Source organism: Mustela nigripes, chromosome 14 (assembly GCF_022355385.1).
Source record: "Mustela nigripes isolate SB6536 chromosome 14, MUSNIG.SB6536, whole genome shotgun sequence".
NCBI lineage: Eukaryota > Metazoa > Chordata > Mammalia > Carnivora > Mustelidae > Mustela > Mustela nigripes.
In genome coordinates, this window is record NC_081570.1 from 31,209,016 (window position 1) to 31,225,024 (window position 16,009).

The 16,009-nt window shown below is 56.2% G+C and overlaps 1 protein-coding gene across 5 annotated transcripts in view; it reads left to right on the forward strand.

Moving 5' to 3' along the window:
* The window catches only part of KCNQ4 (potassium voltage-gated channel subfamily Q member 4), a 52,796-nt gene extending 37,515 nt beyond the window's left edge, over positions 1–15,281 (forward strand). For all 5 annotated transcript variants that reach the window (XM_059374314.1, XM_059374315.1, XM_059374318.1 and 2 more), the window contains 5 exons: positions 6,253–6,473; positions 7,466–7,565; positions 10,044–10,175; positions 12,408–12,537; positions 13,114–15,281. In XM_059374314.1, the coding sequence (XP_059230297.1) occupies positions 6,253–6,473; positions 7,466–7,565; positions 10,044–10,175; positions 12,408–12,537; positions 13,114–13,326 (796 nt within the window). In that variant the 3' untranslated portion in view covers positions 13,327–15,281. The remainder of the gene's footprint in view (positions 1–6,252; positions 6,474–7,465; positions 7,566–10,043; positions 10,176–12,407; positions 12,538–13,113) is intronic.
* Positions 15,282–16,009: the final 728 nt, after the last annotated feature.

Genomic DNA, 16,009 nt, shown 5'->3' on the forward strand with positions numbered 1-16,009 from the left:
TGAGACGCCAGCTGGAGAGAGAGCTCTGTGACTAAGAACCGCTGTAGGACCTACATAAACTCAGCCAATGACTAATGCTCTTGTCTTGTGTAATCCTTGTCCACAGCTTGGCTAATCCCAGAGGGTCCTCTTGGGATTCTCGCACAATGCCTTTCTTCCTTACTGAGGGACATTTTGCTGCTCCTAACAGTCTTTTTCCCCTTGACCTGTCTCTCCTGGAGCTCTTGCATCTTGAAAGAAGAAGAAAGAACAATGGTTCCCCCCACATAAATGTTCAAAGTAGTGGAATTTCAGGCATTTTTGGAGAAGGGAAGCTCACTGACTCACAGTATGGGAAGAGGGCTGTTTCTATAAAGGTATAGCTTTGAGGTCAAGGACTCAGTTTCCCCTCATTCCTCCCTTGCCCCCTCTCCATCTCTTTGTTTTTCTCATCTTCACACATCATCCCTGAGCAGCCAGGTAGACATCTGGGCCTTAAGCCTCAGGTGCAATTCTGAGCCCTGGGCCCAGAACAGGGGAGGGGAGGAGAGGCCAGCCACGCTGCAGTGGGAAGGAGGCAGTGTGGTGAAAGCTGGCCTCTGACACCTGAGGCTGGGTGTCCTTGAGAAAGTTACGGAGTCCCTCTGGGCCTCTGGGTCCTAGGCAGAATATCAGCAGTATTTAGGCTGATCAGGGGCTCTGGGTTCTCCAGGCTGCAAAGGCCTGGGGAATGGAGTGGAGGGGGGTGCCGTGGTGAGGGGTTGGTGCAGAGGATGCTGGGAACAGCATTTCTTCCCTGTGCTTGGTGAGGCCATCTCCAGCCAGGAGCTGAACAGAAGCAGGGAGACAGGGTGGTCCCTCCAGGTGAGGGGCTGAAGGGGGGAAGCATGATTGGGCAGGCCAGGCTGGGAACTTCCTGGAAGAGAGTCCATGGTATGGCCCCGGGGTTGGATTCTCTGTCCCTGCCTGCAGGCCCTTCAGTGTTACACCCCCCTCCCTTCAAAAGTCCTCCCCCACCCCCAGCCACAGCTTTTATTTGAGCAACCTTGCCCAGGGCCTGGGCCCATGCTCTCTGGAGATTCCGGTCTGCTCTGGTCTCACCTGGCCTGGATAGGAAGGTACTGAAAAACGAGACAAACCTGGAGCCCAGCCCATTTCCTATCCATAACTGCTCCGGGGCAGTGGGTCCCCAAAGCCTAGGACCAGATGACTGCCAAGGGCTTGGCATTCACTAACCCCCACCCTTGTGTCCGTCTGCCCTGCAGTGTCTGTGTGGCCGGGGCTCATGGTGATGGTGGTGAAGTGTCCCTTCTTCCCAGGCACCCCAGGAGTTGGAGCTGTGACTTCTAGGACATTAGTTACCAGGCTCAGGCCAAATGGCCATATCCTTACTCTCGGCTCTCTGGGTCCTATGGGGTGGGGGCTCCGAACAGGACTCCCCCCGCAAATCCACACCCACGAACACATACACACTTCCCCTGGTTGGCTACACCCTTAGTGGTGCGTGCGGATGGACCCAGGCTGAGCGCGCTCCCGGGACTACGAGCAGCAGGACTTCCTGGGGGATGGCATTGCCAAGGCCGGCACTGCCCCTCTTTGGGGTTATTCCATGAGGCGCTAAGATGATGTTTCTCAAGGCTTGGTCCACTGACTTCGTGCATCAGCATCTGCGGGGTGTTCGTTCCAAAATGCAGATACCTGGACCTCTCCCCAAGCCCACAGAATGAGACTCTCTGGAGGAGAGGCACAGAACTCTGCATCTTTAACGTGCTGCCCTGAAGATCCTAATGCAAATCTTGAGAAGGTCTGACTTCTGGGGATGTGGGCTGGAGGGTGATTTGGGTAGGGGTTCTTCTCTCCCAGCAGCCGCAGGAAGCCAGCCCCATCCCGGCAGCTCCCCACGCTCTGCCCGCCTGCCCCCTTCCCACTAACCTCTGTTTGTGTCTTGTTCTCAACTTCCAGCCAGATGTTTAGTAATAAACGGAGTTTCTTTCGGATCCACGCCAGCTGGAGACCGAGGTACCCCCTCGCCTGCTCCTCCTGTCCCCACTCCTCCTTGCCCCACCCAGTTTGGGGGCTGGAGAGGGGGACAGGATAGGCCAAGGACAAGGTGCATGTGCCTGCCGCCTGCCGTCTGCCTTGGGGCCCTGACGAGCCTCATACCTTCCTGGGGATGCCCCTGCCAGGTCGGGAGGCATGGGCCTGGTGCCCGCTCTGCCAGGAGGGACATCTGTAGGAGACTCGGGATGAGTTCTGGCTCTGCCGCTGACCTGCTGTGTGATCTGGGTCACGATGCTTCCCTTCTCTGGACCTCATTTTCCCATCTGTGGAATGGGCAGATTGAACTAGAGGCTCTCTGAGGGTCCTTCCCACTCTGACTTTTGCCCAGCCTTGGGCTTAGCTTCCTGGCTTCCCACTGCCCCCTCCTCCTCCAACCAGGGACCTAGCCGATGCATGAAGGAGCTGGGATTGGCCCTCTTTCGCTAACTGTAGAGCCCAGCTCAGATAGCTGCATCGCCACCACGTTCCAGGCCCAGTGCTAGGGACACTGGGATGAATGAAAAAGATGGCGCCTGGTGACTTGCCAAGAGCGAGTGCTGTTCAGTGTGATGACTGCAGTTAAGGGGGGAGGCAGAGGGGTTACGGAGCCAGGGTCAGGCCCTTCACCTAGAAGAGGCCCGAAAAGGAGTGGACGTGAGGAAGGGCATCCCAGGCCAAGGAAGCAGCATGCATCACGGTGCATCACGGTGAGGAGGCAAGAGAGGGCACAGCCACGGGAAAGGAGCAGGCAGCCCAGCATGGGCAGATCAGAGAGTGTGGGGTCAAGAGTGAAGTTGGGGGCAGAGCTGGGGTTCCCGAAGAACCCCAAAGCCTCATATGAGTGCCAGCCTCTAGGCCCTGCCTGGCAGTCTGGGCTCCTTGAGTCTTGGGTTGCCCAAAAATGCTTTTAGAGCCTTGTGGGTTGAGGGGCCCATAAGTACATGGGTGACAGAGCTCTTAGAGGCTCATCCAAGAGGCAGTGCTTCTTAGGAGCTAGTGTTCTGGAAACAACCTGGCCACTGTTTGCTAGCCACCCTAAGCGCCAGGGTCCTCCGTTTCCTCAGATGTAACACATGGATGGTAATGGCGTCTGCTTAGCTCAAAAGGTGCCTGGCTCATAGGGGGTGCTGTGTAAATGGTCGGCCTTGTTCAGTGCGGTATGCTGAACAGTCAAGGTCTTATTTTTAAAAATAGCTTGGAAACCTGGGCTGAAGGAAATGAGGACACACCTGAAGGGTTAAGCCAAGAGTCTCTGGGTTAGACCTGCCCCTTTGCAAGATGATTTGAGCTGTGTGGGCTTGATGGGCAGGAAGGGCAAGGCAGGGGCAGAAGGGCCAGTGATGAGACTGCATCCACAGTCCTGAAGAGAGGGGCTGTACACAGCATCGGAAGGGGTAGGCTGCCTCGTCTCCCCATGCACTTGGCCTTTGGTAGCGGATGGAATCCTTAAAGTCATTTCTTGTGGATGTGAGCACAGGGCTTGACCGAGTAGGGCAGTTAGAGGACAGCTGGTGTCCAGAGCTTACCCTCTGTCACAGAGTAGCCTCAGCTAAGCCTAGCCCATCTGTGTCCCAGGCACGAACAATCCCTTAGACCCATTTCTCAGTCTCAGCCCCAAGCAAGTCCGGTTTTGGAGAACTCTTCATTGGTTGGGATGCGGGGGCGGGGGGCTGTCACATGCATTATTTAGCATCGTTTAGCAGCTTCCCTGGCCTTGGCCCACCCTCCCATGTGACAACCAAAAATGTTTCCAGACATTGCCACAAGCTCCCTAATGAGCTAAATTGCCGTGCATGGAGAACCACTACCCTAGACGCTGATCGCTAGTTCCGGAGAAAGAACAGTGTCTGAAGTCAGAAAAAGCTGGGCGCTGATCCTTGCTGGATCTAGAGTGGCTCTGGGACTTTGGGCAGGTCACTTTCCCTCCTTCCCAGGCTGCAAACTAGGGACGGTAAATGTGGAGTCCACCCCACAAAGCGGCCGAGAGAGAGCTGCAAGGGCCAAGGCTGGTCAGATAGGACCGTGCGTGCGCTGCAGAGCCCGGGACGGGAAGGAGCTCTTCCGACGTCCACTGCGTGCCCGGTTTCTTTCCATTTTGTTTGAGCTTTTAGGCTCCAGAGAGGCTGACGTGAACCATTTCCTGGGCCTTGCCCAAGGAGCTAGAATCCAGGGTCACTCCTGGGAAAACAGTGCCTTTTCACATTGAAGAGGAGCCCAGGGCCTCTGGCTGGCTGGAAAGTTACAGAACCCCACAAACCAGGCTGGAAGCTCCTTCAACCATCACAGAATCAGAGCTGGAAAGGGACCTTTCAAGGCCTCTAGTGCAAGCCTCCAGACCCCTTCTTCCCTAAGTCCTGCTGAGAGCAAGCTTAGTCTTGCTTACACACTTCTCATGACAAGAAGGTCACCCCCTTCCCCCAGAATGTCTTTGGAGTGATGTGCTGGGCGCAGAGATCCGGAGGGCCAGGCCCTTGTCTATGTGTCAGGGCCTTCTCCACCCCCCTCTTGCTCTCCCCCTTGGAGGAATGGAGGACAGAGAGAGGGGTTGCACGGGCCGGGCGGGTGGGGGGTGCTTGCCAGCATGAGTAGAGCCCGAAGGAATGGCTCTGCAGAGGAAAGTTTGGGAGAGCCAACCTCAAACTTTGGTTGGAATCTCTGGGATGTGTTGAGGGGATCCTGGGCCAGCAAACAGCATGCTGGATTGTGGGGCTGCCTAGTCCTTTCCTTCTGATATCCGCAGGGCCCCAATCCATGACCTATATCCTCTCCCTTCTAGAAGGGCAGAGGTCCCTACTTCTAAGGATGGCCCTACATCCTGGCTGCCTTCCCGAAGGTGCCCCTGGTTTCGAGATCTTCCTCAGCACCTTGGCTCTGTACCCTGTACCCTATGCCCAGGGCATGGGGAACCCTAGCTCCCACCCAGTCCTGAAACCAGAATCTGTCCTCTGGTCAACTCTTGACCTGAAAGTCCCTGACAGTAGGTGACACAGTCTCCTCCCCCAATCTGTGCCTCATCTCAGGCCTCCTCTAAGACTGGCTGGTGCTCTCCTGAGCCAGGACCCTTGGACATTTGGGGTGGAATGGTCCCAGCCTGTCTGTAAGCCACAGCAGGGAGGCAGTGGTGACACCCCAGGGCACGGGATGGGGGACATTTGCATAGGTCCTACTCAGTGAGAAGATGGTCCTTGAAACCCTTGGACACAGAGTTACTCTACCAGGTATTGGCTAACTAGGGCCTGTCCTGGGGAACCTGGGGCCTCCCCAAGGGGTGTGAGGAAGGAAATCTGAGCACACCCACAGACACACACATGTGTGTTCCTGCGCACACAGACATGTGTAGGTGATGCCGAAATGGGGGTTTGTTAGACAGTGGGGTTTGAGGAGCTGGGAGGGTCAGGATCTGTCCAGGTAGGTTGAACTCAGGCAGGGGAGACCGCAGAAGAACGGGTTAAGACGTTCACTGGGAGGGAGGGCACCAGACATGTCTGGGGCATATATGTGGGCCGAGCAGGTAGACCCACAAGGGCAAGGCCCTCTGCAGCGAGCATGTTGCACCCCCGGCAGCCCTGTTTATGCGGCAAAACTGGACCAGGTCCTAAAGACCGGGCCTGACTGACCAATGTGGGACCAAAGAGCTCCAGCAGGAAAGGAGGAAAATATACACTGAAACATATAGACACACTGGGACCTGGGTACCTGTCACATGTGTGCAGGCACACACACACACACACACACACACACACACACACACACACCATCAACTCCGCACAGCCTGCCTCTGTGTACCTGGAGGCCATTCTCAGTGTGTGTGGCCAGGTGAGCCTCTCCATCCCTCGGCAGCCTGTATGTGCCCAAAGGGGTGGCCACTTCCACCCACCCACCTGAGCCAGGCCCAGCTCTCCCATCCTCCTGTCTGTCTCTGACTCCCTTCTTGGGTCTCTCTCGCTCCTTCTGCTCTGACATCTGTCTCTTGTGCACCCCTTATCTGTCTGTGCGATGAGGGGTGGGAGATGGGGGTAGGGAGGGAATCTGCTCAGACTGACCTGGCATCAGCTTCCTGTAGGGGTCACGGTCCCCCTCGCCACACCCTTGTTCCATTCCAGGAAGTCTCCACTTGGTGGAGAATCAAAACCCAGTAGCTACCCCAAGTCCTAAGCCAGCTATGTCCCCACGCACACCTGTCCCCAGCTCCCGCTGACTTGGCTCTCTCCCCCACCCGACGTGCCCTGCCAGCAGCCGGATGGGCATCAAGGACCGCATCCGCATGGGCAGCTCCCAGCGACGGACAGGCCCCTCCAAGCAGCACCTGGCCCCTCCGCCGATGCCCACCTCCCCAAGCAGCGAGCAGGTGGGCGAGGCCTCCAGCCCCACCAAGGTACAGAAGAGCTGGAGCTTCAATGATCGCACCCGCTTCCGGCCCTCCCTGAGACTCAAACCCCGCACCTCTGCTGAGGGTGAGCCCCTGGGGGCCTGGGGCCCAGGACCTACCTGTTGTGAAGTGGGGGGTGTAGGGCAGGGACAGAGTCTGGGCTAGTGGTAGAAAGCCGGGTCTAGTCCCAGCTCTATACCTGATGGACCACCTTGGGGACTCATCTCCTGGTCTGTGAATTGGGCATCACCACACCTGCTTTGCTGGGCTCCAGACTGTTCAAGAATCAAATGAGAATGCAGAGTGTGGCACTCGGTAGCGGGTAAGAGTGCAGGCTTTGGAGCCAGGTTGCTGGGGTTGAATCCTGGCTTTGCCATTTATTGGAAGGTTACAGAATCCCATAGACCAGTCTTTGCGAGATGTTGGCCTATGGGAGTCTGGGCATGGCTGGTGCCCAGGGCCTCCTCTTCCCTACCCCAGAAGCTGCCTGGTCTTCCACCCTCTCTTTCCTCAAGGACAGCATCCCCTCTCCGTGCAGTGCGCCAGCCTGGGAGAAGCATTTCTCTCCCCCGGAGACAGAAGGATGTGCTCCCAGGGCCTTTCCCAGCATCAGAGTTGGGCATGGGAGCCAGCCCCTGGATCTTCCTTCCCTCTCAGCTGGAGGATAAGACTGTGTGTGTGATTATGTGCAGAGGCCTCAGGTCCCTTTTCTTGGAGGCTCACTGTCCTGGTGGGACCTGTGGGGCTTCCTCCAGGGCTGTGTACTTTGTATAATTTGCTGCAGGCCAAATCAGATGTGCCCCAAAGATGCACTCCCACTTACCTGGCCACCAGGCAGATTCTTAGCCTGACTGGCCAGAGGGCAGATGGGTGTGCAGGAAACCAGGATTTTCCACCCTGGGTAAAGGCAGCCAGGGAGGCAGGAGCCTGGTCTACTTTGTGCCCCCAGGAAGGTTCTGGACCCTTTCTGAGCATCTGTTTCTGGATCGGTATCTCTAAGGGTGGTTCGGCAGGTGGGGGGGGGGGGTTGGGAGTGGCTCATTCTGCTGCCACTACCTGGGCCCCCTGACTTTCTAGAGGGCCCCTCGGAGGAAGTGGCAGAAGAGAAAAGCTACCAGTGTGAGCTCACAGTGGATGACGTCATGCCCGCTGTGAAGACGGTCATCCGCTCCGTCAGGTGAGTCTGAGGCCTGAGGTGCCCCCCACAACAGTTCGTCTGCCACCCATTGCTGCTCCCCATCTGGGGCTGCCCTGCTGGCTAGGCCTGGCCTAGCTCCCAGGCAGGCCAGCTGCTGCCCGCCTGGCACCCTTGGCTGAGCTGGCTGGCGGGGCCCCTGGAGTGTGGGTGGGGTGGGAGGTGGCATATGGCTCCCAGCAGGGTTTGCTCATCCTCTTCACGTCTGGAGGGCTGCCCACCACAGTCCCTCTCCTCCACCCGCAGTGTCCTCTCTGCATCTCTCCCCAGCTCCCCCCTAGCCGGGCGCCTGCCTCTCCCTGCGTCTGTCCTGTGTGCTCTTTCCCTCCAACTCTGTGTCTCAGTTTCATCCTCCTTTTGCTTCTGTGTCTCCAAGTTTCTCTCTCTCCTTGGGTGTCTTGACCTCAGCTTGTCTGTCTCCCTCAGGACTTCCTCTAGAGCGGTGCTTTTCAAACCACAGGTCACAACAGTTTGAAATCAACTTAGTGAAATCAATGTAGTGGGCCACGGTCAGCATTTAACAACAAGAAGAAGGAATAGAAAAGAAAATAGCAGAGCGCACTCCCTCATAGGAAGGGCAAATAATGTTGATGAAACCTACATTTCAGTTGTGTGTGTGTGTGTGTGTGTGTACTGGTCTCTGATATGAAATGTATTTTTTTTTTAAGATTTGTTTATTTGAGAGAGAGAGAGAGAGAAAGAGAGCGAGCACAAGCAGGGGGAGGGGCTGAGGGAGAGGGAGAGAGAGAATCCCAAGCAAACACTGAGTATGTGGAGTCCAAAGACTGCGGGGCTGGATCCCACGATCCATGAGATCATGACCTGAGCCAAAATCAAGAGTCGGGTGTTTAACGGACTGAGCCACCCAGGTGCCCCGTAAAATGTATTTCTTATGGTGGGTCTTGGTCAAATGAGTTTGCAAGTCCCATCCTGCTGGCTCTACTGGCTGTCTCCCTGCCTTGACAAGAGTGGGCCAGAGTCTCCTGAGCCCTTTGGCCATGGCTCTGGCCCCCAAGCTTATTGGCGTGGATTCTTGGCCTAGACTCTGTCTCTGGCCTGCAGCTCTAGCTACAGAAACTTCGGGGTAACCCGAGGCCTTCCAGGCTCGCCTCCTCTCCTCTCTGTCTGATGCATCTACCCACAAGCCTCTTTGTTTTGTGTTCCTTGTAAGATCAGAGTCAGCTGGGCCGCTCTCTGCTCCCCAGAGAGTTTGAGGCCTCTCCCCACCCCCTTTTTACACATGTTGTCTCTCTCCTCCAAGCGACCAGCTTCTGGAACACATCGCCTGAGCCGCCACATGGCCCAGGTCAGGTCTCCTTGGCCGCCCCATGGACCCTTTACCCCCAGCATGCCCCAGACCTGCTCTTCCTCCCCTGTTCCCACTTCAGCCTGTGGCACCACCACCCACCCCATTGCCTAAGCCATGGGAATTATTCTGGACCCAGACTCAGAACCCTGGAAGTCCCTTTTAGTCCTGAATTGCTCCCAGCTGCCCACTCCCAGATCAGGCCCTGCCCCTGGGTCTGGTTTTCCTGCCCAAGACTCTGGCCTCTGAGCATTGCCCATGCAGGCAGGCAGAGAGTCATCATGCTAATGCAGAGGAAACCCTTCCCCACCACCCCTGCCGCCCACTAACTAATCTCTGTCAGAGATTTGGGGCTCTTCCGAGTGCCTCCTCCGCCTGCCCACCAGTGGCCTTTCCAAGGTCAATCTCTTTCTCTTCTTATATGCCGCCCTACCTCCCCTGGCGGCTCAATCCCTCGACTGCACATTCTGGCCCGGCAACTTGGAACGGAATCTCACTCTCATGCCTCCATGTCTGTCTGTGTCCAGAAAGCCTCTTTTCATCCCCGCCCCCCTTGCCTTTGGGACTGGAATGTACCACTCTCCAGACTTGCCCTCTGACCTCCCCAGCTGAGAGCCCCTTTCTCATCATCCCAGACCACTGTCTCCATTCCTTGACATGGCCCTCGTCACCCCATAATTGTGTGTCCTGTCTCCCACGCCAGAACAGGGCTCCTGAGATCAGGGATTGGGTCTCATGCCTCTTTGGGTGCCCAGGTCTAGCACAGTGGCGCTAACAAGCATTTATGCAGTGAATGCAAAAATGCAAAAAAAGACAGGATCAAGCCGTCTTGATCACCAGGGTTCACAGAGGCCTGCCCTGTGTCCCAGCTAGCAGGGAGAAACCAGGCCCAGCCCCAGGCCTCCCAGGCTAATGCTACTGCAGATAAAACCACATTTTAAAAACAACAACAACAACAAAACAAAAACAAAGAGACATCAAAGGGGTTGGGAACGGAACATGGTGGGAACATGGTGGGAGGCTGGGAGACCCAGCAGAGGCTGTTTCCAGTGACCCAAGCAGAAGGTGCCCTAATGCTGAGCAAAAGGTTAGCAAAGGGATGGGAAGCCCGCTGGAAAAGAAACCTTTCCCGCTGAGACCCCCTCTCCCGACAGGATCCTGAAATTCCTGGTGGCCAAAAGGAAATTCAAGGAGACGCTGCGACCATACGACGTGAAGGACGTCATCGAGCAGTATTCGGCGGGGCACCTGGATATGCTGGGCCGGATCAAGAGCCTGCAGGCTCGGTGGGTGCGCTCGCAGTGAGACCGTGGCCCTCGCTGCAAAGCAAGGACTGCGAGCTGAGTGGCCCCCCACCCCACTCCCGCCCGCGCCCGAGCAGAGCCGCGGGCGCCCCCTAGAGGCCTCCGCGGGAGCTGGAGTTTCTGGCCTGGGCAAGGCTTCTGGCTTGCTGCAAGCCACTGAGGACTGACCCCGCACCTGTATTGAGCGAGAAGGACCCAGCCTCACGTCCTCTGTGCGATCCCTACCAACCTGCACTCCTCGGGGGGATGTCTTTAGATGGCTGTTTCCTGGTCCTGAAATAATAGGAGGAGTAAAATAATTGGGAGATTATTAAAATTATTGGGAGGTCTCCCATCTCCAAATAGGATAATAGGAGGAGTAAAATAATTGGGAGATTATTAAAATTATTGGGAGATCTCCCATCTCCCAAGGGGATAGGCAAATTGTCCTCAATGCTGCCCCCCTCTTGCCTGTGGAACCCTCCCGTACCTCTTCTCTCCACCCAGCATGTAAGAAGAATTCTTGCACCAAGACCGTAATCACCTACACCTTGCCCTTCTCCTGTAGCCAGCATTCTCACTGCCATTCATTCACTTGATCTCTTAATAATCATGGGGCTTTTGTTACTTGCCAGACAGTGGGGCTCTGGTGGAAAGCAAGAGTCCTGGCCCTCATGGCGCTTTTATTCTAGTGGAAGAGAACAGATGATAAATAAATGAAACTAGACCGTGTCAGATGGTGATCAAGCCTAAGGAGAAACATAAGGGTTAAGGTATTGGGGTTTGTGATTTTAAATAGGTAAGAAAGTGACATTTGAGGGAAAAAAATGAAAGGTGGGGCAACAGCTCTGTGACTGTTTAAGAAAAGAGTTTTCAGAGGCAACAGCAAGAGCAAAGGCTTAGGCAGGTGTCCTAGGGTGTTGTTTAAGGAGCACCAAGGAGCCCAGTGTGTCTGTTGTGGCCTAAGAGCAGTAGGCAAGGTCAGAAGATGAATGGCCCTTGGGCTGTATAAGGCCCCGTGGGCCACAGGACACACGCTGGCATTCACCTAGGGGGAGCTGCAAGCCTTGGAGAGGCTGGAGCAAAGGACGGACAAGATCTGAGCGTATTTTTAAAGGAGCACCCAAGGTGTTGTGTGAGGATGACCTATACGGAAGCGAGGGTAGAAGCAGGGCAACCAGACAGGAGACTGCATCAGACGTGCAGGCAAGAGATGATGGGGACTTGGACCAACGGGGCAGCAGTGGAGGGGGTGGGAGAAGTATGCAGACTCCAGATAGATTTTAAAGGTAGAGCTGGTAGGGTTTTCTGATGGGGTATAAGAGAAGAAAAGAGAGTTAAGGCTGAAGCCAAGGGTTATGGCTCGAGCAACAGGAAACAACAGGAAAATGTTGCCATTTGTTGACACAGAGAAGCCAACAAAGGCAGCAGGTTTGGCTCCGGTGAGCTGGGAGGTGTTGGGTTATGAAGCCAATCGGACATCCACGGGAGTGTTGTTGGGGCATTTAGACTGTGCAGTGTGGACTTCAGAGGAGAGCTGTCAGCTGGAAATACAGATTTGTGTCAACAGGGCACAGAGGAATTGCAAATCTGGAACTGAAGACATCACCTTGTGAGAGTGCAGAGAGAAACGAGGTCCTAGGAGTGAGCCTTGGGTCCTGCAGTGTTTCGTGGAGATAAAGGAGAACCAGCAAAGTAGAGGGAGAAGGAGAGGTCCGTGACGTAGGAGGAGAACTGGGAGAAGGTGGTGTTTGCGACCCCACATGAAGGATATGCGGGAAGAAGGGTGACCAGATGGTCCCCCTGGTGCCGAGGGCTGGAGTGCTGCTAAAAGGTCAAGTATAATGAGGCCTGAGAGTTGACCATGGAATTTAGCAATACAGAGGTCATTTGGGATCTTGACAACCGTAGTTCTGGTGAGATGGTGGGAATGAAAGCCTGACTGGTGTAGGTTTAAGAGAGAAAGGGAGGAGAGAAATGGGACAGCGGGCCGAGATAATGCTTTCAAGAATCACGCTGTAAAGGAGAGCAGAAAGATAAGGTTGGACCAGCTCCAGTCTTGTCCACCTTATAACTTACATTCCTGTTTGGGTCTCTTTTTTCCCAGTCCACCGTTTCACATCTGTCCTCCTACCCTGCAGGCTGCATCTCCCCGTTTAGTAGGCAACCTAGAGTTCTTGAGGGAGGGACGGTTGGCGTGTGTCTGAGCCCTTTGACGGTTACTTTCTTCCACAGGGTGGACCAGATTGTGGGGCGGGGGCCCGGGGACCGGAAGGCCCGAGAGAAGGGAGACAAGGGGCCCTCTGACACGGAGGCGGTGGATGAGATCAGTATGATGGGACGCGTGGTCAAGGTGGAGAAGCAGGTGAGTATGGGGTGGAGTTTCGCTTGTATGATGGAGCTGGTCGTCGACCAAGAAGCTCCCGAAAGGCCACGGGGACCAGCACAAGGGGAGGGTGCACTTCTCGGAGCCGCAGCCCAGGCCACCAGCCTGGGAGGCCTGAGCAGGGTTCACGCGTCCCCGGCCCCACGGGTCCCCGCCCCACAGATAGCCCCGCCTCCCAGGAAGCCCGCCCATTTCTGCTAGACGACCCCGATAAACCCACCCTCTCCTGACAAGCCCCGTCTCCAGGTGGCTGTGGTCTCAGATAAGGCCGTCTAAATTTCTTGTACTGCCATGTAACCCCGCCTCAGTTGTCTGACTGTAGCTCCCGGACTATTCCAATCAATCACAACTAGATTTCCCTCCCGGAATGAACCCCCAGCTTCCCACCTTCGTCCCGCCCCCCGGCCAACTCCGCCGTTTCCGTCGCCCCTCCCATGGGAGGAGCCGCGTCTCCCAGAAGCGTCCCTCCCCGGCCAAGCCCCGCCTCCTGACTGCACCCCTCCCCAAGCTCCGCCCCAGCTCCAAGCCCCGCCCCCAGCCGCACCTTGTCCCCAGGTGCAGTCCATCGAACACAAGCTGGACCTGCTGTTGGGCTTCTACTCGCGCTGCCTGCGCTCGGGCACTTCGGCCAGCCTGGGAACCGTGCAAGTGCCGCTCTTCGACCCCGACATCACCTCCGACTACCATAGTCCTGTGGACCACGAGGACATCTCCATCTCCGCACAGACGCTCAGCATCTCCCGCTCGGTCAGCACCAACATGGACTGAGGGGCTTCTCAGGGGCGGGGCAGCACACGGCCAGCCCCTGGGCCTGGCGGTCGGACCCGCCCTCTGAGGCCTCCGGACTCCTCTCTTACTTGAACTTGCTCCCTTGCGGGGAGAGAGGCCACACGCAGTATTGAGCTGCCTGGGTGGGTGAGATATTCGCCATGGGGGTGCCAGCGACCCGCCCCATCTCAGGAGCGTGAGATGCCAGGCCACACGGAGGGCAGCAGCAGCGGCTGCCCCGCGGCTTCTGGGCCCCCCAGTGCCCTGCCCGTTTCATCAAGCCTTGACATGGCCTGCCTGGCAGGGGCACTGACCCGGGAGTGGGAGTGGGGCGCTGGGGTCCTGGGCCCTGACCCAGCTTCCAGCTATGCAAGGTGAGGTCTCTGGCCCGCCCTTTGGACAGAGCAGGGAAACCCTCCCGCCAAGTCCCCGCCCCACTCTGGGGTGGGCCCAAGGTGCCCCTAGGTACCCACAAGCATAGGACCCTGCCACAAGGCAGCTGGACACCATATATGCAAACTATGTTAAATATGCAATTTGGGGGACCCCTATGGGGTCCTTCTGCCCCTCCCTCATTGGGAGATGGGCCCCCAGCAATAGCTGGTCTCAGGCTGCTTGGCCATGCGCCCCATCCCTTTCTTTGGCTTATCACCCGCACCTCACCCAGCATGGGGCCTTTTCTCCCTTGCCTCCCCTACCCATTGGCAGGTATCCCCTCCCAGGGGCTCCTTCTTCCTGCTGGATGTCCACTCCCCTCCTTGGCCCTCCAGACACCTTACAGCACAAGTTTCTATATTTGCCTCCAAATCTCCCACGGACAGTGCTCCCATGGTCACACAAAGTTTCCCCCAACATGCAGAAAGCCTCTCACGCGCACAGACACACACAGTCTCACACACACCTGGAGATGTGTGCACACAGCCGGTCAGCCTTCCTTAGGGTTCTGCAGCTGATGCTGATGGACTGGCCCTGCAGGGTGACGTCCACTAAGAGGAAGCCTGCCACTCAATCTGAGTAGGACAGGGAGCTCTGAAGTGGCCCCTGGCCTCTCTAGGCCTTACCTCCGAGTTTCACCTGCTCCCCTTTCCCAAGAACCTCTACTTCTCACTGGTCCAGGAGCCTACACTGCTGCTTCTGCTGCCCCACAAGGACCCTCCCTGGCATCCCTACAGCACAACTCAGGCCTAAGCCCCTGGGGCTTGGACAGCACTGGAAAAACCCCAGGCCCTTCCCCAGGATGGTTATCAGGCTTGCTTCCACTAGACCTACCCCTTTCCTAGTACTCTCACTCCCGGAGAGAATAATAATGTATCTAGCTGCTCCAATCTGTTGGGCCCCAGCTGTGCACCTGGCACCCACACGCACTGTGTCCCCTCCTTCTGCACCTCACTCTTCATTTCAGTTGGCAGCCCCCCATTCTGGCATACATCCCCCAATGCCAGGCCCCCAGCACCTCTTTGGTATCCCGGCCCCTCTATCCCTCTATTGCGAAGCCAATGCAGGGAGCAGGAGGGGGATGGGTAGCAGACTGATGGTGACCCTCCGTGGGGCACCAGGGAACGAGGAGGGGCTCCGACCCAGCAGCCTGCATCTCATGACTGGGGACCCGCATGCACCAGCGCCAGGGCTGGGGCTGGATCTCGTGCAGCCCCATGGTGCCCAGCCTCTGCCCCAATGTCTCCTCTGCATGTGACTGTCATGCCTTGGATGGAGCCTGTCCTGGCTCTCCTCACCTGCACTGTACTGTCCCCAGAGAGCCACCCTCTAACCCCTCAGAGACAGAGCTGTGGAGAGGGTCAGAAGAATGGGATTACCCTATGACCAAAGGAGATTTGGGATGAAGCCCTCCCTCCTTCCACAATCAAGGTCCCCCCACCAACCCAGTTCTCGGATATGCAAGTACCTCACTTTGTTAACTTATTAACTTATTGGTTTCATTAAAGTTTTCAGTAGGAGGTGGTTGCTTTTGGCTGTTCAGTGGCGGTGGGGTGGGGTACGTGGTCTGGGGGTGGGGATGAAGAAATTCGGATTAGTCAGCACTCTTTGGTCCTGAACAACAAAAACCTAACCAAGTATAGCTTAAGGAAAGAAAAACAAGGAAGGAAGGAAAAGAAAAAAGAAGAGAAGAGGAGAGAAGAAGAGAAAAAAGAAAAGAAAATGGAACTTGTTAGCCCAGATAACTAAACTGTCGGGGAGGGTAGAATGGTTTCCGGCACAGCTAGAGCTAGGTACGTAACATGTCAGGGATCTGCCTTCTGTCTCAGCCTCCCTCTCACGCAGGCTGAACTCTCATGGTGACCCCTGGCGCTTACACATTTACTTTCTCTTGGCTTAGGGCCCCAGTGAAAAGTGAGTACCGGTTTGCTAATAGTTAGTGTCAGTCAGGGTCCACTTAGGAAAACAGAAACTAGGCAAGGTTTTCAACAAAAAGAATTTACAAAAGGGGCTGGATTGCACTGCTGTAGGGGGGTGCTCAAAGAGCAAAAGGGGGTGCCTGGGTGGCTCAGTAGGTTAAGCCTCTGCCTTTGGCTTAGGTTGTGATCTCAGGGTCCTGGGGCAAGCCCCGAATCTGGCTCTCTGCTCAGCAGGTAGGCTGCTGCCCCCTCTCTCTCTGCCTGATTCTCTGCCTGCTTGTGATCACTCCCTTTCTGTCAAATAAATAAATTAAAAAAAAAAAAAAAAA